General features: G+C 48.4%; 1 protein-coding gene across 2 annotated transcripts in view; it reads left to right on the top strand.

The window, feature by feature from the left end:
- The window catches only part of LOC126524381 (sterol-4-alpha-carboxylate 3-dehydrogenase, decarboxylating-like), a 73,242-nt gene that overhangs the window by 7,484 nt on the left and 40,339 nt on the right, over nt 1-25,419 (top strand). For both annotated transcript variants that reach the window (XM_072287374.1, XM_050172713.3), the window contains exon 3: nt 23,093-23,257. In XM_072287374.1, coding sequence (XP_072143475.1) covers nt 23,093-23,257 — 165 coding nt within the window. The remainder of the gene's footprint in view (nt 1-23,092; nt 23,258-25,419) is intronic.

The following is a 25,419-nucleotide window of genomic DNA, read 5'->3' as shown; positions in this document are numbered from 1 at the left end:
GAGAAGGGCTGGTGGCCAGGGGGTGATGGCTTGGCTCGCAGAGACCACTTGTGTAATCATGTCACTGCCCCAAAACATCCAACAAGGATAGGGCACTGCAAAACGAACCCCACAACACGGCTCTGCGCCGAGATGACGTACCTTGAATCTCACTTTAGACCCGCTAGGCTTCAAAGAAAACATAAGTGCAGAAACAAAAAATGCTGCATTTTGCTATGCCAATTCTTGAAGCAATTTCGCGCTGACAAATTCAGCAATCACGGAGGAAATCCTGTTAAATGAGAGGGGATCTTCTTGCCTTAACAAAATTAACAATAATAACTCTAATAGTTAGGCGGGACCCTTAAACGCAGAATTCAAATTAGCCTGCTCAAACGATCCGCATTGCTATGCAACTTTCCCTTCTTATATCTAACGGAGAAGTTGTACTCTTGGAGAGTGAGACTCCATTGGAGCAAGCGGCCATTTTAGTGTGACGTTTGATTGAGCCACGTCAGAGGACAGTGGTCGGTCTCGAAGATGAACCTCGCTCCGTACAAGTAAGACGACAACTTCTGGGCAGCCCAAACTAAACAAGCACATTCCTTCTTTGAAGCGCTGTAGGCTTCCTCTCTTACATTTAGTTTACGGCTGGCATAGAGGATAGGATGCTCCTCGTTACCGTCGCCGACCTGACTAAGTACCTCGCCCATACCATGTCGCTTGCGCCGCATTGAACTATGAATTCCTTTGTGTAGTTTGGCGCGCGAAGCACAGGACGAGAAACCAATAGCGTTTTCAAACTTTGGAAAGCGTTCTCTTTGTCCTTATCCCAGTGTACGTTACTCGGTGCTCCCTTACGGAGGGCGTCCGTTAATGGACCTACCATTTGCGAGTAATTCGGAATGTACCGTTGATAGTACCCCACAAGTCCGAAAAATGAACGAAGGTCTGTTTTCGTGCGCAGCTGAGAAAATTCTCCAATCGCAGCTATTTTCAGCTCGGCCAGCCGTCTCGTGCCCTGGCCGACAACATGGCCCAGATAAGTAACCTGTGAACAACCAAATCTACACTTTTCCGCTTTCATCGTTAAGCCGGCTTCCCTCAACCGTGAGAACACCTGTTTGAGGTGCGATACGTGTTGTTCCCAGCTGTCCATAAAAATTGCTACGTCATCCAGATATGGCAAGGCGAACTCCTGAAAGTCTTTTAGGACAATATCCATTAACTTATAAGAGCTAAACGGCGCGTTCTTCAGCCCGAAGCTGAGTGCGAGAGGGCGAAAAGTGCCTACAGGTAAGATGAATGTGGCATAGCGGCTGGCACTTTCTGAAAGTGGAACTTGCCAGTACCCCTGCACGAGATATATAGTTGAAATGTATTAAGCAGCGGTAACTCGTTCAATTCATTCCTCAATGCTGGTTATCGGGTAGAGCTTATCCCTAGTGATTGCATTTAACTTCCTGTAGTCAGCACACGGACGAGGGTCCTTGTTAGGGATTTCTACCAGTATTAGCGGTGACGTGCAGTCACTCTCAGCGGTCTCAGTAGCTCCCAACTGTAGCATGCGCTGTATGTCTGCCTCCATAATTTCTCTCTGTCTTGGAGACACTCTGTAAGGCTTTGATCTTACGGGTTCGGTCGATGTCAGCTCTATTTCATGCGTCATTAGTTCGGTTCTACCTGGCCGATCGCTGAATCTGTCGAGATACTCCCCTAAAACCCCTTTTAGCTCATTTAGCTGCTCGGGTCTAAGAGCGTGCGAGCTTAACGAATGTTTTACTACTTCTTCTAGGCCGATTTCAGAGTTGGAGGTCGCACTATACTCCTTAAACTTGGTACTAGTGCGATCCTACTCTTTGATGGTATAGTTAACGACTCCGCTCCGCTCTACATACGGCTTCATCAAATTGCAGTGATATATCCTCACCTCCTTCCTGCGACCGGGCATTTTCAGAGCATAGTTAGTATCTGAAAGTTTGTGCAACACTTTAACGGGCCCGTCCGAGTAAACTTCAAGCTTGTTCTTTCTTGAAGGTTTGAGGATCATTACCTGGTCTCTGGCGTTAAACGTACGAAGCCTCGCATTCTTGTCATAATAGAATTTGGCGTTCTTTTGCGCTACTCCCATGTTCTTTTCGACTAGTTCTTGGGTTGTGCTTAGCCGTTCCAGAATATTTAGCACGTATTCGAGCACTGTAGGACTCTCTCCTCTTTCTTCCGACATCTCTCTTAGCATTCTCAGTGGAGAACGGAGTGTCCTCCCATACACTAGTTCTGCAGGCGAGAACCCTGTAGCCTCATGTGGAACTGTTCGCAAAGCAAACAAAGTTGCCGGCAGACAGTTCTTCCAGTCCTCCTTGTGCTCGTAACAGAGCGCACGCGAAACTCGCTGAAGCACTGAATGCCACCTCTCTACACTGTTTGACTGAGGGTGATAGACGGAACTGTGTATTAACCTTACCCCGCACTTTTGCAAGAATGTGGAAGTCAGTGCGCTGGTGAATACTGACCCTTGATCCGCCTGAATTTCGGCTGGAAACCCAACTCGTGCAAACACTGTCAAAAGCGCGTCTACTACTTCGGTGGAGCTGAGCTCTTTCAGAGGGATTGCTTCTGGAAACTGTAGCCGGACACAGCATGGTGAACATGTACCTGTAACTCGATTTTGTTTTTGGTAGAGGCCCTACCGTGTCTATCGCAAGTCGTCTGAAAGGTTATGTTATTAAGGGCACTACATTTAGTGGAGCTTTCCATGTCTCTCCTGGTTTACCCGAGCGCTGGCAGGCGTCGCATGATCTTACAAGATTTTCTACGTCTTTGAAACAGCCAGGCCAATAGTATTCCATAAGCAATCTTTCCTTTGATTTGTTTATGCCTAGGTGGCCGGACCACCCATTTCCATGACAGAGACTCAAAAGGTCCTCGCTGAACTAAGTAGGTATGACTAACTGATCTAAAATCCTACCCTTTCGATCTCTGTTGTGCCGAATAAAATCCCTGGATAATTTGAAAGTAGCGACACTCTTTGAACTCTGCCGCCGCCGCGCGACCTCCTCGCCTCCTCCTCGCCTCCTCCTCGCCCCTTGCGCGTTCCCCCCGCGGTAACCAGTTTTGCCCCATTTTTCTGCACGACGATTGGTCTCCCTGCCGTTGCCATGGTAAACGCGCGGATCTTGAGTTTTGCTTGTGTTTTTATTTTTCGCTCGCGCCATTTTCCTCCTGAGCACGGCTGGCTCGGCGCTTTAGCTCGGCGTAGCAAACGTTGTACGCCGTGTTTCCTGCTCTATGTGCTGGCGCTATGCCGGGCTGTTGCGCATATAACTGCCACAAGAAGCCTGAAGATGGTTATGCCATTTTTATGATACCACAAGGAAAGCGTGACGGTTTGCGCAGGAAGCAGTGGCTGCATGACATTGGCCGAAAGAACTTTGTTCCGACAAAGAACAGCGTTGTTTGGGAGCTGAGGCGTCTTTCTTATAGCTCGTAGCAAAGCATCTAGTAATAGTGCATTCTTTTTCATTCTTCCGGCCTGCTCACCAGCGTTTTTGTTGCGGTTCTCAGTATACTTAATATTCCCCTCGCACGTCGCTAACTGTTGTTATTCAGTCGGAAGTGCAGCTTTATAGATTCTGCTTTGCGCCCTGAAAAAATTAGTGGCAAGTACACCCGTGTTATTGCAGGTGATGAGCGTTATAGCTAGTCAACATTGAGTATTTGTTAAGTTTTAAGGCGAAAGCCTTTAGATCTCTATGTTTCAAGGTCGCGTTGTAAACTGGAAGTATCACGTGACCCAAGGGAGGCCAGAGGTGACCGAAATCATGTCCACCCTTGTATAAGAGAATGATTACCCAAGTTAATAAATGAATCATTAGTGATTGACATAAGGTGGATTAGGGAGGATTAATGTTGATTCATCATCATCATCATCATCAGCCTAGTTACGCCCACTGCAGGGCAAAGGCCTCTCCCATACTTCTCCAACTGCCCCGGTCATGTACTAATTGTGGCCATGTTGTCCCTGCAAACGTCTTAATGTCATCTGCCCACCTAACTTTCTGCCGCCCCCTGCTACGCTTCCCTTCCCTTGGAATCCAGTCCGTAGCTCTTAGTGACCATCGGTTATCTTCCCTCCTCATTACATGTCCGGCCCATGCCCATTTCTTTTTCTTGATTTCAACTAAGATGTCGTTTACCCGCGTTTGTTGCCTCACCCAATCTGCTCTTTTCTTATCCCTTAGCGTTACACCCATCCTTCTTCTTTCCATAGCTCGTTGCGTCGTCCTCAATTTCAGCAGAACCCTTTTCGTAAGCCTCCAGGTTTCTGCCCCATATGTGAGTACTGGTAACACACAGCTGTTGTACACTTTCCTTTTGAGGGATAGTGGCAACCTATTGTTCATGATTTGAGAATGCCTGCCAAACGCACCCCAACCCATTCTTATTCTTCTGGTTATTTCAGTCACATGATCCGGATCCGTGGTCACTACCTGCCCTAAGTAGATGTATTCCCTTACCACTTCCAGTGTTTCGCTACCTATCGTAAACTGCTGTTCTCTTCCGAGACTGTTAAACAGTACTTTAGTTTTCTGCAGATTAATTTTCAGACCCACCCTTCTGCTTTGCCTCTCCAGGTCAGTGAGCATGCATTGCAATTGGTCTCCTGAGTTACTAAGCAAGGCAATATCATCAGCGAATCGCAAGTTGCTAAGGTATTCTCCATCAACTTTTATCCCCAATTCTTCCCACTCCAGGCCTCTGAATACCTCCTGTAAACATGCTGTGAATAGCATTGGAGATATCGTATCTCCCTGTCTGACGCCTTTCTTTATAGGGATTTTGTTGCTTTCTTTGTGGATGACTACGGTGGCTGTGGAGCCGCTATAGATATATTCCAGTATTTTTACATATGGCTCATCTACACCCTGATTTCGTAATGCCTCCATGACTGCTGAGGTTTCGACTGAATCAAACGCTTTCTCGTAATCAATGAAAGCTATATATAAGGGTTGGTTATATTCTGCACATTTCTCTATCACTTGATTGATAGTGTGAATGTGGCCTATTGTTGAGTAGCCTTTACGGAATCCTGCCTGGTCCTTTGGTTGACAGAAGTCTAAGGTGTTCCTGATCCTATTTGCGATTACCTTAGTAAATACTTTGTAGGCAACGGACAGTAAGCTGATCGGTCTATAATTTTTCAAGTCTTTGGCGTCCCCTTTCTTATGGATTAGGATTATGTTAGCGTTCTTCCAAGATTCCGGTACGCTCGAGGTTATGAGGCATTGCGTATACAGGGTGGCCAGTTTCTCTAGAACAATCTGACCACCATCCTTCAACAAATCTGCTGTTACCTGATCCTCCCCAGCTGCCTTCCCCCTTTGCATAGCTCCTAAGGCTTTCTTTACTTCTTCTGGCGTTACCTGTGGGATTTCGAATTCCTCTAGGCTATTTTCTCTTCCACTATCGTCGTGGGTGCCACTGGTACTGTATAAATCTCTATGGAACTCCTCAGCCACTTGAACTATCTCATCCATATTAGTAACGATATTGCCGGCTTTGTCTCTTAACGCACACATCTGATTCTTGCCTATTCCTAGTTTCTTCTTCACTGTTTTTAGGCTTCCTCCGTTCCTGAGAGCCTGTTCAATTCTATCCATATTATAGTTCCTGATGTCCGCTGTCTTACGCTTGTTGATTATCTTAGAAAGTTCTGCCAGTTCTATTCTAGCTGTAGGATTAGAGGCTTTCATACATTGGCGTTCCTTGATCTGATCTTTCGTCTCCTGCGATAGCTTACTTGTTTCCTGTCTAACGGCGTTACCACCGACTTCTATTGCGCACTCTTTAATGATGCCCATGAGGTTGTCGTTCATTGCTTCAACACTAAGGTCCTCTTCCTGAGTTAAAGCCGAATACCTGTTCTGTAGTTTGATCCGGAATTCCTCTAGTTTCCCTCTTACCGCTAACTCACTGATTGGCTTCTTGTGTACCAGTTTCTTTCGTTCCCTCCTCAAGTCTAGGCTAATTCGAGTTCTTACCATCCTGTGGTCACTGCAGCGTACCTTGCCGAGCACGTCTACATCTTGAATGATGCCAGGGTTCGCGCAGAGTATGAAGTCGATTTCATTTCTAGTCTCACCATTCGGGCTCCTCCACGTCCACTTTCGGCTAACCCGCTTGCGGAAAAAGGTATTCATTATCCGCATATTATTCTGTTCTGCAAACTCTACTAATAATTCTCCTCTGCTATTCCTAGAGCCCATGCCATATTCCCCCACTGACTTGTCTCCAGCCTGCTTCTTGCCTACCCTGGCATTGAAGTCGCCCATCAGTATAGTGTATTTTGTTTTGACTTTACTCATCGCCGATTCTACGTCTTCATAAAAGCTTTCGACTTCCTGGTCATCATGACTAGATGTAGGAGCGTAGACCTGTACAACCTTCATTTTGTACCTCTTATTAAGTTTCACAACAAGACATGCCACCCTCTCGTTAATGCTATAGAATTCCTGTATGTTACCAGCTATTTCCTTATTAATCAGGAATCCGACTCCTAGTTCTCGTCTCTCCGCTAAGCCCCGGTAACACAGTACATGCCCGCTTTTTAGCACTGTATATGCTTCTTTTGTCCTCCTAACCTCACTGAGCCCTATTATATCCCATTTACTACCCTCTAATTCCTCCAATAACACTGCTAGACTCGCCTCACTAGATAGCGTTCTAACGTTAAACGTTGCCAGGTTCAGATTCCAATGGCGGCCTGTCCGGAGCCAGGTATTCTTAGCACCCTCTGCAGCGTCACAGATCTGACCGCCGCCGTGGTCAGTTGCTTCGCGGCTGCTGGGGACTGAGGGCCGGGGTTCGGTTGTTGTATTCATATAGGAGGTTGTGGCCAAGTACTGCACCAGGGTGGCCAATCCTGCTCTGGTGAGAGAGTGCGTTACCGGTTCTGCTCACCGGGATCAGGCCGCACTCCAGGCCTGTTTGTGCGATTTTCTCAACACACGGTTTTTTTTTTGTATTTTCCGGTGGAGAATAGCGCGGCACCGGAATTTGAATCACGGTCCTCTTGCACTGGAGACGGATACTCTACCGTCCCCGTAGGAGTTAAATTAAAAATTAATTTATGGGGTTGTACGTGACAAAACCACTTTCTGATTATGCACGCCGTAGTGGAGGACTCCGAAAATTTCGACCACCTGGGATTCTTTAACGTGCACCTAATTCTAAGTACACGGGTGTTTTCGCATTTCGCCCCCATCGAAATGCGGCCGCCGTGGTCGGGGTCCGATCCCGCGACCTCGTGCTCAGCAGTCTAACACCATAACCACTGAGCAACCACGGCGGGTCCCGCAGGAGTTGTACGCCTCATTTAACCTACAGTGGTGCCCTATTTGGTCAGTCAAGGTGGACCAATCTGAGCTCGGTTATACCGCACGGGTGGCACTCGGCTAGAGAACCTGGTATTTATGACCTGCACATGTGAGGCCATACATATTTGAAGATATATATCTTTCTTTTTTTTATTTTAGGAGGGTTCCCGTACAGTGATAAAATAAAGGAAAAGACATTAAAAGAAAGAAAAAAAGAAAGAAAGAGGGGCGAAAGAAAAAGGAACATAACAGGTGATTTGAACTCGTGACCCTTCGATGTTGCCCGGAAAGATAGCTCAGTCGGTTGGTTCGTCAGGCCCCAGGCTACTTTCAAGCGCCACAGCTCCTGCTCCGAGCCTCACACATACGTGGAAAGAGACTCATGTTGGAAGACTCAGAGTTGGAAGGCATACTTTCTAGGAAAAATGGCCGCTCGAGGAGAAGACCGAACTCGAGCGGCTTTAGAGGCTAGGAAAACTGTCTTAAAATATTTAGACTTGAGGGAAAGCTTCGTTAACAAACTATAATATGGCAATCAGCACTCGAATACGACGAGAGAAATTACTGAGACGTGGAAAAATTCCCTTGAAAAAAAAAAGAAATCTGGTTTGCGAGACAGATGCTTGTATGTATTGAACCTCTTAAAAGATGAGGGGGGGAAATATGCGCTCACCGAGAGGGCATCGTCAGCACGAGACATCCACAAGGCACCTTACAGAGATGTGGAGAGCTTCGCGGCCGGAACGAAGCCTCCCTTCTCCGCCGGCCAAGAGGGGGAAACGCGCTTTCCGATCGCTCAAGGTTGCGCGGACAAAGCATAACTCTAGCGTCTAGGAAAAGCTTAACCAGGTGCGATGGCGGCACGCATAGCGTGGGAAGCTAGCCGCCAGAATAACTATACCAAGGACTGCTGCTGATGAGGGCGAAATACCTTCGTGTAATTATAATAACCCTAATAGGACTACTTTCGAAAAAAAAAGGAAACGGCCCAGAGGGCTATACTACGAGAGCTATGACTGATAGTTTTCTATATATATATATATTCATCTCATCTATGGGATCGCATGCGCGCGCTGTTGCTTTGTCTCTGCGTGTAGTATAGTTAAGAGAGCCAGTTTAAGGGCGGAGAAGAAGAAAGAAAAGAAAAGCAACAACTGCAGCGCCGTGGTTTTAAAGCGCACCCGTGGTAGAGAAACGGAATGCGATATAAGCGTGCGTAGCCATGATACGCACACGACAAACTGCCTTAAAATAGACTTGAGGGAAAGCTTCGGTAACAAACGATAGCACAGCAATCAGCACTCGAATATAATTATAACCCTAATACTAATTGTAAATATTCATCTCATCTATGGGATCTAATGCGCGCGCTGTTGCTTTGTTCTGTGTGTAGTAGTTAAGAGAGCCAGTTTAAGGGCGGAGAAGAAGGGAGGGAAGGAAAGTCTCTGAAGCAAAATTACAGCGCCGTGGTTTTAAAGCGCATCCCGTGGTAGAGAAACGGAAGGCGATATAAGCGTGCGTGGCCATGATACGCACACGACAAACTGCCTTAAAATATTTAGACTTGAGGGAAAGCTTCGTTAGCAAACGATAGCACGGCAATGAGCACTCGAATATAATTATAACCCTAATAATAATTGTAAATATTCATCTCATCTATGGGATCTAATGCGCGCGCTGTTGCTTTGCCTCTGCGTGTAGTAGTTGAGAGCGCCAGTTTAAGGGCGGAGAAGTGGGAAGGAAAGGATAGTCTCTGAAGCAAACTTGCAGCGTCGTGGTTTTAAAGCGCAACCGTGGTAGAGAAACGGAAGGCGATATAAGCGTGCGTGGTCATGACACGCACACGACAAACTGCCTTAAAATATTTAGACTTGAGGGAAAGCTTCGTTAGCAAACGATAGCACGGCAATCAGCACTCGAATATAATTATAACCCTAATAATAATTGTAAATATTCATCTCATCTATGGGATCTAATGCGCGCGCTGTTGCTTTGTCTCTGCGTGTAGTAGTTGAGAGAGCCAGTTTAAGGGCGGTGAAGTGGGAAGGAAAGGATAGTCTCTGAAGCAAACTTGCAGCGTCGTGGTTTTAAAGCGCAACCGTGGTAGAGAAACGGAAGGCGATATAAGCGTGCGTGGCCATGATACGCACACGACAAACTGCCTTAAAATATTTAGACTTGAGGGAAAGCTTCGTTAACAAACTATAACATGGCAATCAGCACTCGAATACGACGAGAGAAATGACTGAGACGTGGAAAAATTCCCTTGAAAAAAAAAATCTGGTTTGCGAGACAGATGCTTGTATGTATTGAACCTCTTAAAAGATGAGGGGGGGAAATATGCGCTCACCGAGACGGCATCGTCAGCACGAGACATCCACAAGGCACCTTACAGAGATGTGGAGAGCTTCGCGGCCGGAACGAAGCCTCCCTTCTCCTAGCGTGTATTAAAGAAGGTTAAGGTGGATTAGAGTGCCCTAAGAAGGATTAAGATGCATGAATAAAGATTAAGGTGGGTGGGGGAGGATTAAGGCGGATTATGGTGGATGAAGGTGAAGGGTCGATGAAAGGGTATTAAGACCGATTAGGGTGGATTAGGGTGCATGAACTAGGATTAGGGCGGATTAAGGTGGATAGAGTAAGATTAAGGCCAATTAACGTGGATTAAGGTGAATTAGGGTTGCTAAAGGTGGACTAACACCGATTAGGGTGGATCAGGTACCATGGAGCTGGATTAGGGTGTATTAAGGTAGATTGGGACTATTAAGTAGGATTAAGTTGGATTAAGGTGGATGAATAAGGATTAAGGTGGATGACGGAGGATTAAGGCGGATTATAATGGATTAGGGCTGATAAAGGTTGATTAAGGCCGTATATGGTAGGCTAAGGTGCATTAGGGGCGATGTAGGTTGATTAGGTTGTATTAAGGTGGATTGGGAGTATTAAGCTGGATTAAGGTGGATGAAGGAGCATTAAGGGGAATTAGGGTGGACTAATATGAATAAGGGTTGATTGAGTATTAAGACCGATTAGTCTACCATAATCCTCCTAATGCACATTAATCCACTGAATCCACATTCATCAACCTTAATCCTCCTTCATTCACTTTAATCCACCATAATCCACGAGCGTCCTCATTAATGCCCCCTAATCCACCTTCATCGACAATAATCTACTCTAACCCTCCTTAATGCACTTTAATCCTCCTTAATCAACCCTACTGCTTCCTCATTCACTTTAATCCACCCTAATCTACTATAATCGTCCTTAATTCCCCTTAATCCACATTCATCTACCTTAGTCCACCCTAGTCCTCCTTAATCCACCCTTATCCTCCTTCATTCACTTTAGCCCACCATAATCCTCCTTCATGCACCTTAATCCTTCTTAATCCACCTCATCCTTCTTCATGCACTTTAATCCGCCCTAATCCACTATAATCGTCCTTAATGCACCTCAACGCACCTTCATCCACCCTAATCCAGCTTCATCGAACTTAATCCAACCTTGTCCTCCTTTATGCACCTTAATCCACTTTCATCAACTTTAATACACCTTAACCCTCCTTAATACACCCGAATTCATCTTAATCCAATCCTAATCAATCATTACTTTGCTAATCATTAATCATGACCTATGCGCGGCTGCACATGCCTTGGTTCGCTTCCCGCCTTCCTTCGGTCACGTGATATTTTCTGTAGCCCACAACGGGACCTTGAAACAGAGGTCTAAGGCTTTCGCTTAATAAGCCACACACAAAGGGATGTGTCACAAGCAATACTACATCAGACGCACTAAGTAAAGCATCTGATCATGTGGCAGAAAAATTGTCTGGAGTATAGAACTCGCCCCAAAGCTCCCTTTACATCGTTGTACCCCGTTCATACGGCTTTAAGAAAAAACCAACCTCCTCATAAACGTTGCCTCCAGCATTACCGTTGCTGTTATTAGCATTTCTAAAAATTTTCAACTCCAGTGGGGCGCGCAACTGGCCCAAAATAACACGCCTCCATAGAATCTTGCGGCCCGTCCCCGGGAGCCCAGGAGGAAAAGTGCGTCGTGCGCAGCCGGCGGGCGAGGATAATCGAGGAGGAAAGCGCCGTGAGGAGGAGAGTGTCGCTACTTTCAAATTATCAAGGGGTTTTAGTGCCGATACAACAATCCTCCTCTCTCATGTATCGTCACGTTACGCCTAGCAGTGCCTTCTTTAGCTGTGTGATGTAATTTAGCTAAGCTGTCATCATTCTTTTGCTCGGCTGCCAGTGACTCTCTGTCCACACTAAAAGCTGATCAAAGTTCCTTGAGACCGGTGATAATAACGACCCTGTCTCGCTTGCGATTGCGTCCGCTTGCTCTTCCTGCAGGCTTGAACTTTGACACTCTAGTGATACGCTCTCATTGAGCTGGTCAGCTGGCAGGATCTCCTCAACTGTTTTTATGTCCCTCGGGCCTAGCTCGGATTCGGGTATTGAAGTTATCCCTTTTTCTGCTTCCACTGGAGCAGCTTGTGCATTTTCAGCCGAAAGCGACGCGATTTTACGAGCTTGGCCTCGGGTCAATGCTGTAGTATGCCCTCTTGCAGTTTAAGCCTTTTTCCCGCAGTAACCGATTTGAGCCATTCGAAAAAATGTAAGGGTACTGTAGTGACAAAAATTTGGAAACTGCAGCCTCGGCCACTAGCTCCCCGAATGGTCCACTGATTTTGACTTTAGCCATGGGCAGGCACACGCTGTGTTCTTCTAAAACCTGTTTGATCCATGCTACTTCTCCGTTGAAATCATCTACCGTCACGTAAGACGGATGGACAATGTCCATCGTGGCGGCACTGTCTCTTACACTCGGCATGGTTTGCCATTAACTTGTAGATCGTGAAGATATTTGCTTAAAAGTTCCATATTCTCGTCTTTTTCGTCCACGTAGGAGAAAACTACGCTAGGCATTCCGCAGTTCCCAGCGATATGTCCCAGTTTGTGGCACTTATAGCAGGGGATTGGTCTAAATGTTTAGAATTTTCTTTTCTGCTCTTTTTGTACAGTTTCGCCGTTAGGTTTCTCCTCGCTCTTTCCTGCGGGCTTTTCCTCCACGTCTAGAGGCTCCAGTCATCTAGTCTGCGAATCCTTTTTGAACGGAAATGGTTTCCGCGGTCCATTTCGGCCGTCCCAATTTCCGTCCTCGGTGTTCAACTTTCTACGCGTTGCGTACTCTTCGGCTAATTCAGCCGCCCTTGCCACAGTGTTTACATTTCCTTTGTCTTGCGCCCACAGTTTCACAGCTTGGGGGATGCTTTTGTGAAACTGCTCCAGACACATGCATTCAATGACCATGTCTCTGCCGTCGTACGCTTCCACGCTTTTCAGCCACTCGACTAGGTTGGCCTTTAAGCCGCATGCAAACTCCGGATATCCCTCGCTATCTTTCTTGCCTGTGCTCCTAAACCTTTGCCGAAAAGCTTCGGCTGAAAGGCGGTATTTCTTCAGGAGACTAACCTTAACTTTTGCATAATCATATGCATCCTGTGCACTCAGTCTGGCGATTACTTCCGCTGCCTCACACGGCAACATAGACAACAACCGTTGTGGCCATGTACTCGGACCGAAGTTCATCTTCTCGCAAGTCCTTTCAATATTGCTTAGGAACAAGCCTATGTCGGTCCCGACCTGAAATGGCTTTAATAGCCTGTCCAAGGGGTATGATTCTGCCTCACTTGATCGTCCCAGAGCCCCTTCACTTCCTTGAGACAACTCCAAACGTTTGCTTTCAAGTTCAAGTTGCATTTTTCTTAACTCGCGATCTTTATCGCGTTCCTCTCTCTCTTGTTCTTCTCTCTGTCCCGTTTCTCTCTTTTTTTTCAGAAGTTCCAACCCCATTTCAATTTCTTCCTCACTGGCCTGTTCGGATATTAGCTGCAATAATTCCGGTTTTAGCATTTCCTCGCGTAAATCTCGGCCCAGTTCCTCACCAACAATCAACAATTCGTCTCTCACTAGTGTTCTTAACTCCATGATTGCTGCTTTACTGCCATGGTCCTGCTCGCTAAATCTACCTAGGAAAACCGAACCTAGCTAACAATCAACAATCTAGCTTCCCTACAGTTCTAAACAGAACAACCACAAAATGAAGCCCAGAGAGTCAAAGCAAGAACCAAGCACTCACCGCAGACACAGCACCACGTCGCAAAGTCCATCTCACCGCTGTCTGCCAGTTGTTAGGATTGGGGTCGGGCATGAATTAGAAGGTAGCTGGCCCATGCCGTCATCCAACTTATCCACGCTGAGGACGTTGTTGAAGGGAAGGACTGCTTCTCATCGAGAACGAGGAATATGGGTTTATTTAGAGTATCTACATCAGGATGTTGCAGTTCATCAGTCTAGCACGACTGCGAGAGAAAGTGCCCTGAGCCGCCGCACAACAGCGGTTTATAAACATTCGGTCCTCCCTCGATCCCAAGGTGAGGGAAACGTTCGACCAGGCACCGTAGACGAGCCGCCTCTCTGCGGGAGGGACACACACACACTTCCGCACAGGTTCACGGTCCCCACCGACGTCAGACGGTCTTCGCAGAACTCGGGGCTTGTGTCAGGAAAGGTGCCTTTTATTCTCCGAGCTGACCCCCGCAGCGCGGCCGGGTGCCCATTGTCTTGCGTCTTGGACGGCGCGTGGGAAGGGGTCTTGAACTACGTTCGCTCGGGGACTCCCTCGTTCACAGCAGACCAGGTTGGCGGTGGCGGGTTCAGGCACAAAGACTGCTTCGTCGCACTCATCTTGGCTCCAGCGACGGAGACCTGAGGACGCGCGTATTGTTCTTCACACACAGTCGACTTAGTGACGCCGTGGCTAGCGGTTTGCGGTGGCGTTCCAGGAAAGTTGCCGCCGCTGTCGCAACAGGCTGGCAAAACTTGAACTTCGGCTAGCCGTCCTTAACAGCGCCTCCATGGACCGTGAAATCTCGACCGTCCAGCGCTGACAACCGCTGGGCAGGAAGAGAAGGGCTGGTGGCCAGGGGGTGATGGCTTGGCTCGCAGCGACCACTTGTGTAATCATGTCACTGCCCCAAAACACCCAACAAGGATAGGGTACTGCAAAACGAACCCCACAACACGGCTCTGCGCCGAGATGACGTACCTTGAATCTCACTTTAGACCCGCTAGGCTTCAAAGAAAACATAAGTGCAGAAACAAAAAATGCTGCATTTCGCTATGCCAATTTTTGAAGCAATTTCGCGCTGACAAATTCAGCAATCATGGAGGGAATCCTGTTAAATGAGAGGGAATCTTTTTGGCTTAACAAAATTAACCATAATAACCCTAATATGTAGGCGGGACCCTTAAACGCAGAATTCAAATTAGCCTGCTCAAACGATCCGCATTGCTATGCAACTTTACCTTCTTATATCTAACGGAGAAGTTGTACTCTTGGAGAGTGAGACTCCATCGGAGCAAGCGGCCATTTTTGTGTGACGTTTGATTGAGCCACGTCAGAGGACAGTGGTCGGTCTCGAAGATGAACCTCGCTCCGTACAAGTAAGACGACAACTTCTGGGCAGCCCAAACTAAACAAGCACATTCCTTCTTTGAAGCGCTGTAGGCTTCCTCTCTTACATTTAGTTTACGGCTGGCATAGAGGATAGGATGCTCCTCGTTATCGTCGCCGACCTGACTAAGTACCACGCCCATACCATGTCGCTTGCGTCGCATTGAACTATGAATTCGTTTGTGTAGTTTGGCGCGCGAAGCACAGGACGAGAAACCAATAGCGTTTTCAAACTCTGGAAAGCGTTCTCTTTGTCCTTATCCCCGTGTACGTTACTCGGTGCTCCCTTACGGAGGGCGTCCGTTAATGGACCTACCATTTGCGAGTAATTCGGAATGTACCGTTGATAGTACCCCACAAGTCCCAAAAATGAACGAAGGTCTGTTTTCGTGCGCAGCTGAGAAAATTCTCCAATCGCAGCTATTTTCAGCTCGGCCAGCCAGCCGGCCACCGTATTGTTCTTCACACACCTTCGACTTAGTGACGCAGTCTCTAGAGGTTTGCGGTGGCGTGCCAAGAAAGTTGTCGCCGCTGTCGCAACTGGCTGGCAAACCTTGCACTTCAGCTGGCCGTTCTTAACAACCGTAACATTATATATATATATATATATATATATATATATATATATATATATATATATATATATATATATATATATATATATATATATATTTATATATATATATATATATTAGCATATGTGCGCACTCATAGTGACGTAAGCCTGTAGAAATTTAGCTGCACAATGGCAAGGATACTAAACGTCAAATCTTAGTGGGGCCTCACTTCCCGCATATCCCAAGAAAGATAGCTCTGCATCTGACAAAGCTAAGGAATGCTTACTTAGGGCTCTTGTATCACTGCACTTTCTATAATCAAATTGGCCTGGTCACCACGTGCGCGTCTTCCGATTGCTGTTGTGTTATTCAAGAGTGGTAGTGCAAGCACATTTAGAACAGCGTAGTGCCAAAAAACACCATCCCTGCTCTTCTGAGCCTTTTGATTATGCCCTTGAACACTCACATTCTGACACCGACCAGTTTGCCCCACACACTTATGGCCACATAAGGGGGGTGGACGTTATGCACAACTTTATTAATGCAGTCGATGAACGAGTTCGTATGTTTGACATTGCAAATTTGTTGACAAACGCCTGCAAAGAGCGAGGGCCTCCTTAAAGTCCTTTTGGTAAATGGATGATCTGTGCTTCAACCACGGGTGATGGGTATATGTCACTGAAGGCAGGGGAGCAAAGTCGTTGCTTGGCCGGTGATGCTCACACATAAGTCTTCTGTAATATATTGTCGCGTGGTGGTGACGTTAGCAACACAGTAGCAATACTGTGAAAGGCAAAACTAGATTTTATTGGGCGAACCTGTGCCCACAAAACAGGCTACACTTATAGCACAACGAAAGCGGCGAACACAGTTGGCGATCGTCGATAAATCTGATCAGCGGGTCAAGCGCGTCGGCTTTTAAAGAACAGTCGTCGAATGTTCCAGACTAATCGTTCGGACCCGCGTGCCTTCCACAAAGTTCTACACCATTCGCGTCAGGTGATGAAATCAGATAACATAAGGTTCGGCGACAACAGACAGCGGATAGAAGCATCGATAACTTTCCAGGAACTTCGGATACATGCAGGCGCGTCCCACGCTGTGCGATTACATTTGTTAGGCGGCGAAGCGTGGTCGCCCGATAAAGATAAGTACACGTGTCAATACCCCCCTCTTAAAAAAGCATCGACCCGATGCTGTAAACAAACGAAAGTAATAAAAAAAAAGCACTCGTAGCAAAGAAAACAACAAAAATAAGGAAGTTCGTGAGCGTCCGTAAAAGGGTTTAAGGCGCACCACGTGGACCACTTCAGATCGTGCGCGGCGCCGCTGTGAATGCGAAATGCCGTCTGGCACGACCTCATAGTCCAGAGCGCCAATACGTCGGCTGACCTTGTAGGGTCCGAAATAGCGTCGCAGTAGCTTCTCACTGAGTCCTCGTCGGCGTATCAGGGTCCATACCGTCGTCGGAGGTTGTAGTGTCGGCTGTCGGTCCTCTGCTGGTTCTTGATTCGCAGGCGGGCGAGCTGTCGGGCTTCTTCGGCGCGCTGGAGATAGATAGCGACGTCAAGATTGTCCTCGTTAGTGACGTGCGGCAGCATGGCGTCGAGCGTCGTCGTCGGGTTCCTGCCGTAGACCAGCTTAAATGGCGTGATCTGTGTTGTTTCTTGCACCGCCGTGTTATAAGCGAAGGTTACATACGGCAGGACCGCGTCCCACGTCTTGTGCTCAACGTCGACGTACATCGCTAGCATGTCGGCGAGGGTCTTGTTCAGGCGCTCCGTGAGACCATTCGTTTGCGAATGGTAGGCAGTTGACCTCCTGTGGCTTGTCTGGCTATATTGCAGAATGGCTTGGGTGAGCTGTGCTGTAAAAGCCGTTCCTCTGTCGGTGATGAGGACTTCTGGGGCACCATGTCGCAGCAGGATGTTCTCGACGAAAAATTTCGCCACTTCGGCTGCGCTGCCTTTTGGTAGAGCTTTAGTTTCAGCGAAGCGGGTGAAATAGTCCGTCGCCACGACGATCCACTTATGCCCGGATGTTGACGTCGGAAACGGACCCAACAAATCCATCCCAATCTGCTCGAATGGTCGACGAGGAGGTTCGATCGGCTGTAGTAACCCTGCTGGCCTTGTCGGTGGTGTCTTGCGTCGTTGACAGTCTCGGCATGTCTTGACGTAACGGGCGACGTCGGCGGTCAGACGCGGCCAGTAATACCTTTCCTGTATCCTCGACAGCGTCCGGGAGAATCCGAGGTGCCCATCGGTTGGATCGTCGTGTAAGGCGTGCAGTACTTCTGGACGCAGCGCCGACGGAACAACAAGAAGGTAGTTGGCGCGGACTGGTGAGAAGTTTTTCTTCACGAGTAGGTTGTTTTGAAGCGTGAACGAAGATAATCCACGCTTAAATGCCCTAGGGACAACGTCGGTGTTCCCTTCCAAATATTCTACAAGGTCTTTTAGCTCCGGGTCTGCTCGTTGGTCTTTAGTGAAGTCTTCCGCTTTTATTATTCCAAGGAAGGCGTCATCGTCCTCGTCGTCTTGCGGCGGGGGATCAATGGGGGCGCGTGATAAGCAGTCGGCGTCAGAGTGTTTTCTCGCGGACTTGTATATTACCGGGACGTCATATTCTTGCAGTCTGAGGCTTCACCGCGCCAGCCGTCCTGAAGGGTCCTTTAAGTTAGCTAGCCAACACAACGCGTGATGGTCGCTGACCACTTTGAATGGCCTGCCGTATAGGTAAGGGCGAAATTTCGCTGTAGCCCAAACGATGGCGAGGCATTCCTTTTCCGTTGTAGAATAATTGCCTTCCGCTTTTGACAACGACCGGCTAGCGCAAACTATCACGTGTTCATGTCCATCTTTTCTCTGGACTAGGACGGCACCGAGGCCTAGGCTACTGGCGTCAGTGTGGATTTCGGTATCGGCGTGCTCGTCGAAGTGCGCAAGTACGGGCGGCGACTGCACGCGTCGCTTGAGCTCTTGAAATGCGTCGGCCTGCGCCGTTTCCCACTTGAACTCGACGTCACATTTGGTTAGCTGTGTCAGCGGCTCACCGATGCTTGAAAAGTGACAAATCGCTTGTAGCAAGAAATCTACGCACTGCCTTCTTGTCGGTGGGCTGCGGGAACTTTGCGATGGCAGCTGTCTTCTGCGGGTCGGGGCGGACTCCAGACTTGCTGATGACGTGGCCTAGGAACAGAAGCTCATCGTAGGCGAAGCGGCACTTTTCTGGCTTCAAAGTGAGCCCTGATGACTTGATGGCCTCGAGTACTATTGCAAGCCGCCTATGGTGATCGTCGAAAATTCCGGTGAAGACAACGACGTCATCCAAGTAGACGAGACAGGTCTGCCACTTCAATCCTGCTAAAACCGTGTCCATCACGCGCTGGAACGTTGCAGGCGCCGAGCACAGTCCAAATGGCATAACCTTGAACTCGTAGAGGCCGTCTGGGGTGATGAAGGCGGTCTTTTCCCGATCTTTTTTGTCAACTTCTATTTGCCAACAGCCAGACTTGAGGTCCATCGACAAGAAGTATTTAGCGTTGCAGAGCCGATCCAATGCGTCGTCTATCCGTGGGAGGGGGTATACGTCCTTCTTCGTGATCTTGTTCTGACGACGATAATCGACGCAGAAACGTAGGGTTCCGTCCTTTTTCTTTACCAGGACAACAGGGGATGCCCACAGGCTTTTCGACGGCTGGATGATGTCGCTGCGCAGCATTTCGTCCACTTGTTCTCTTATAGCTGCACGTTCTCGCGGCGAAACTCAGTAAGGGCTCTGGCGGAGTGGCCGAGCGCACTCCTCGGTGATGATGCGATGCTTGGCGACTGGTGTTTGTCGAATCCTCGATGACGGCGAAAAGCAGCCACTATATCGTCGGAGCAGACTTCTCAGCTGCTGTTGTTTAATCACGGGGAGACTTGGATTAATGTCGTAGTCTGGTTTGGGAACCATCGTCGTCGGGGTAGATGCGGCGGAATCCGAGAGGACAAACGCATTACTGGTTTCCAGAGTTTCCTCGATGTACGCGATTGTCGTGCCCTTGTTGATGTGCTTGAACTCCTGGCTGAAGTTTGTCAGCAACACTTCAGTTTTCCCTCCATGCAGTCGAGCGATCCCTCTTGCGACGCAAATTTCGCGGTCTAGCAGTAGACGTTGGTCGCCTTCGATGATGCCTTCTACGTCAGCGGGTGTTTCGGTGCCGACCGAAATAACAATGCTGGAGCGAGGCGGGATGCTCAATTGATCTTCGAGCACACTCAAGGCGTGGTGACTATGAGGGCTCTCCGGCAGTATCACTTTATCTTCCGACAGCATTATTGACTTCTACTTCAGGTCGATGATTGGGCCGTGTTGGTTCAGGAAGTCCATACCGAGAATGACGTCTCGTGAACACTGTTAGAGGATAACGAAGGTGGCAGGGTAAGTCCGGTCATGAATGCTTATTCTTGCCGTGCAGATTCCAGTCGGCGTGATGAGGTGTCCTCCAGCCGTCCGAATTTAAGGGCCTTCCCATGCGGTCTTAACTTTCTTCAACTGGGCGGCGATGTGTCCACTCATTACGGAGTAATCGGCCCCTGTGTCGACTAAGGCACTGAGTGCGTGGCCGTCGATAAGCACATCGAGGTCGGTGGTTCTTTGTCTGGCGTTGCAGTTGGGTCTTGGCGTCGGATCACGGCTGCGTCGTGTTGAACTGAAGCTTGAACGTCGCGTCGTCAAGTCGTCTTTCGTCGGTGTAGTCTTGGCTTCCTGACTTCGTCGGGACGTGTCGTCATCGCTTCTGGCTGGGGTTGCGATGATTGTGATTGTACCTCGGGAACTCCGAGCGGTCGCTGGACTTCTTCTTTAACAACTTCGGCGATTGAGGCCACTTGAGGTTGCGATGAAGGGAAGATCTTCTGAAGCTCCTCTCGTACGACTGCCCGGATGGTCTCGCGCAGGTCGTCGGTGGCCACTGATTGAACGCCGGCGTAGCTTGTTGGCTTAGTGCGTTGGTCGAATTGCCGGTCCCGTAATTCCAGTGTCTTCTCAATGTTCGTCGCCTCACGAAGAAACTCGTCGACAGTTTTGGGTGGGCTTCTTACCATTCCGACGAAAAGTTCCTCCTTTACACCACGCATCAGTAGGCGGACTTTCTTCTCCTCTGACATTTCGGGGTCGGCGTGGCGGAACAGACGGGTAATTTCCTCAGTGAAGATCGCGATCGTCTCATTCGGCAACTGCGCTCTGGTCTCCAGTAGAGCTTGGGCTCGCTCTTTTCGCACGACGCTTGTAAATGTTTGCAGGAAGCCGCTTCGGAACAGATCCCACGTCGTCAAGGTGGCTTCTCGATTCTCCAACCACGTCTTGGGGGCGTCCTCCAATGCGAAATAGACATGACGCAGTTTGTCGTCGCTGTTCCAGCTGTTAAATGCGGCGACCCTCTCATACGTCTCGAGCCAGGTTTCCGGGTCCACGAATGTTGAACCACGGAACGTCGGAGGCTCCCTGGGCTGCTGCAGCCCGATGGGGGACGCTGGGGCTGCCATTGGGGTTTCCTTGGCCACAATTTTCTTGGTCTTCTCAGGTAGAAGTCTGTGGTCCGGGGGCAGCTGTTGAAGACGGCGGCTTGCTCGATGTTCCGGGACGGCGCTGGTGTTGTCTTTGCGGTCCGGGCTTGGATTACGGCTTGTCGGGCGCGTCCGGTACATGAACGTAAAGCACCTCCACCAGATGTCACGTGGTGGTGTAGCAATACTGTGAAAGGCAAAACTAGATTTTATTGGGCGAACCTGTGCCCACAAAACAGGCTACACTTATAGCACAATGAAAGCGGCGAACACAGTCGGCGATCATCGATAAATCTGATCAGCGAGTCAAGCGCGTCGGCTTTTAAAGAACGGTCGTCGAATGTTCCAGACTAATCGTTCGGACCCGCGTCCCTTCCACAAAGTTCTACACCATTCGCGTCAGGTGATGAAATCAGATAACATAAGGTTCGGCGACAACAGACAGCGGATAGAAGCATCGATAACTTTCCAGAAACTTCGGATACATGCAGGCGTGTCCAACGCTGTGCGATTACATTTGTTAGGCGGCGAAGCGTGGTCGCCCGATAAAGATAAGTATTTACACGTGTCAATATCGTCACTTCTGGAAGAGCGCTAGAGCTACGATTGGGAAGCACTGCTGTGGAAGGGAACGCAGATCACGCACGGCCTTTCATATGTGATCAAGTGGCTTTTATAGTTCTAGTGACTGATAAAGCATTGTCCGGAGTTGGAATGCTATTATATTGATGCGTGATTGGATCTTTCTTTTTTACATTTAACTGGTTGTTCTAAAGTCTTGGATTGTCTGTGTGCTTGTATTGTTGTTCCACACGGCAGAGAAGCACTTTAAGTTGCTCCAACACGGTGTTCAAGTCCGGTACCTGGACAAACACATGCCACCATGCTATATTGGTGTCGCCTACTGCACACTTGACTGCTACCTCAAATCCAGAGGAATCGAACAAACATCTTTCCCTCCATATTTAAAAGTATTTCCCTCAAGCCGATGGACGGTGTTCTGTGATAAGAGCTGGGCATCGCTTTGACGATGCGCTGTTGGCCCTTTACGTGTAAATCTTGTGGGCGCTGCAACGTCTGATCACGTGGTGACACGTTAATTGCTTGCTTCAACTGCCTCCGTGTTGTATGGGTGTCTGCGGTGCCGGCGCGACTTAACAAACCTCTGTTTCGGGAGATATCGTACGCGGTGACTGGGTGGATGACACGAAAGTTTGGCCACAGTTTCAGAGAACAAACTGCGCCACAATCAGGGCCAATATATGTAAAAATGCGATCCCTCTCGAAAGTCACCATTACCGGTAAATAATTTCACATATTTGGAGTGTGTGTGGGAGACAAAAGTTAAATCACAACAGTCACCGTAATATGTCCCATACGTAGGAACGTCGGGCCGCCGTCATTCAAAAGTAAAGAATCTCGGTTGCATGCGAAAGATCCTAATGTTCGTTTTCCTGCACTTACCGTTCTCTTCAATATGCCATATCTTTAATATTAATGTCTCTATCTACCTGTGAAGTCAGACACATTGTGAAATATCTTTTATTGTTTTCAAATGAAACTTACCTTAAGGAATTATACGAATGCCTACAAGCGTAAATGTAATTTTTCTTTGATTTTGAGGTAACGCAATGAATGTGATTATACAGCAAGACTGGCTGGCGAACGTCTTGCGAAATGTGTTGTAAGCTTTACTAGGAGGCACCAGCAGCTGAAGAAAGTTCTGTAAGCTGTAAGTTCAAGCACAAATGAGTTACTTTCACAATTATGGGAACGTAGAAACAAGGGTAATTGACTTAAGATGTACGTGAACTGCAAACTATTCGCACTCGCCAAAGTCATAAGTTTACATCTCCAGCCCATCTAGTCGGTGACGTACGCTAAGTCCAAATATGAAAGCGCTAGCACTGACAGGAATTTTGCTGGATACATATTGTTGCAATACGCGTTTGTCGTAATGGCTATAGAAAAATAAGTAAAACATCATTTCTCGTTTTCCACATTGAGGTTTTAGGAAAGTGCCGCAAAATCACACGACTGAGGATTTTATGACTGCTATCTGGTCCTGACTTGTTCACTCCTGGATCTCCATGTGCAGGGCACCCGATCACCAAGACTATGAAACACGTGGTGGCGAATGTGTGTGACAAACAAGCCGTGCGGGAAGCCATGAAGGGCGTCGACGCGGTGATCCACTGTGCGTCACTAATTCCTACCACTCTCATCGAGGACGCAGTGGCGATGGAAAGAGTCAACGTGCAGGGTAGGAGTATTCGCTGTGACAAAGAGCGTGATTTAGGTCATTTACTATTAGATATCTATAGGAAAGGTGTGAGCAGCTGACATCATACACACCTACGCAAAATGTCTGCTCAAAAGGGTAGTGGTGTGTGGTCATGCGGTTGTGTGCATTTCACTGAAGTTAGCAGTGGAACCCCCAAAGAGGAGTTTGTGTTAGCAGGTGCTCCGTGGGTTGCGACACCAAGGACCCAAGCACATGGAGGTTGTACCCTCTCGCGTGTAGCCACGTGTGGCTTACCCGTGTCCATGGCAAAGTGGATCCTGGAGGCTGAGCCCATGCCGGGTGTTTGGACCTATATGGCCGCTCGGCTGCTGTAAAACACCTATTTGGCTTTCATTGCATGCAAACGGCACCTTCCGGCTGACTACACCAACGACAAAGCGGACGGTCGCCCTTTCCTATCTTGTCTCCTACCTTTCATCTTCCTGTCCTCCTTCTACAATCTCTCCTGTCTGCTCCATGTTTCACCATTTTCTTTATCTTCCTGGGCGGCCTGAGTTAACCTGGTGTGTGCTACCAACCTTGGTTATAACATAGATTGACAGATGTACTTGTTTATCGGGTGACCACGTTTCACCGTCTAACAAATGTTATCTCTCAGAGCAGGGCGCGCCTGCATGTATTGGAAGCTTCTAGAATTTTATCGATGGATCTATCTGCTGTCTCTTATAACAGAAACTTGTGTCATCTGATTGCACGTATGTGTGACGCGAATCCGCCTCTTGCGACGCCGAACTGGCATGCGTATCGCCTTAGCGGCTGAAGACCGAAGCTGTTTGGCAGGCGCACGGCCGGACTCGACTCTCTCCTCAGTATGAGTTGAATCCGGCCGTGGCAGGCGCTGCACTTGTCAGAGGAATAGGGCGCCAGCTCTTCCTCTTAGACTCTTAAAGACCGGCACATATCCGTGCCTTGCCGTTCTACACGAAGTTTACTCCGACGTATATCGTGACGATGCCTGCCCGTCCTACGGGCAGACCTCCACTCTAGCATAGATGCCCTGGGTGTGCGGGTCGAGATACTCCAAGTTCAGCAAGGAGGAGTGGGATTCGCTTCTGTGTAGCCCAGCTCTAGACAAACAAATCTTGGCTGTCCAGTTCACCCGTCCTCGCCGGACATTCAGTAAAGTTCTTTCACTCACTTGTGAGCCTTGCCATTCTCACTGCCGCGCGCACGGAACGCCTTTCGAACATTATTGCCATTGAAATTTGGCACGATGCCAATGTCGTGTGTCGCTTGCGGCTGCACCTCCCGTGACCATCCCAGCAGGGCAATGCGATGTTTCCGATTTCCGTCGGTAAACACGATCGACAGCACCGTGAAGCCGGGATTAGGGCTGTGAAGCGGCAAGGTGCGCAAGGGCGTCCATGGCAGCCGTCAGCAGCATCTAGACTGTGCCGGAAGCACTTTGTGACAGGTGTGTATTGGCATATGCAGTTTACCTCTCTGTTTTTGTCATTACTGACTCATACGAATAATCTCGCAAACGTATGTTTGAGCTAGCGAAACAAGCGATCTCTGAGTTCGGGCGACCTGGTTGAGTGAAACACGAAGTGTTTCTTTTTATCGCCGCTACGCGCCCGCCTCTAGAACGCCATCATTTCGCAACTTCACACCGTGCACACTTGCAGCTTTATAAACGCTCAACGAATGCTCGTGATGTCGGTGTAGTTATCTGTCGGATAAAAGCGCGCCTGAACGGCTGGGCTTACGTGAGAAACGGTGCGCATTGGGGAAGCAGCTGATGGCGCTAGTTAGCAATCGTTCCTAGTTGCCGTTTCGTTATTCTTGTCGGCACTAAGTAAAGTAATATTTATTTGCAGAAAGCTTTTATGTTTGATTAGCAAATCGGGATGTAGTACGGTATGTACTATAGGGCACATTTTCCCGTGCGGCGTTTTCTGGAGTCGAGTGGTGCGTCTGTGTCCGGCGCCTTCGCTGTCACTCAGACATCTGTACTTCATACCGACGCGGTTTGTGTACATGGACCAGTTGAAAAAAAAAAGGACGAGGTCGACTGCTGTGTTCGTACCGCGGCGCGTTCTAAGAGGAAGGCAGGCACCCCACAAACAGGAGGTGTAACCGATTTCGGACATTCTGATAATATTTTTCCCATTTTTGTA

The sequence above is a fragment of the Dermacentor andersoni genome, chromosome 3, assembly GCF_023375885.2.
Source record: "Dermacentor andersoni chromosome 3, qqDerAnde1_hic_scaffold, whole genome shotgun sequence".
In the NCBI taxonomy this organism is placed as follows: domain Eukaryota; kingdom Metazoa; phylum Arthropoda; class Arachnida; order Ixodida; family Ixodidae; genus Dermacentor; species Dermacentor andersoni.
Note: the sequence above shows the minus strand (reverse complement) of the source record. Positions and strands in the feature narration are given on the sequence as shown.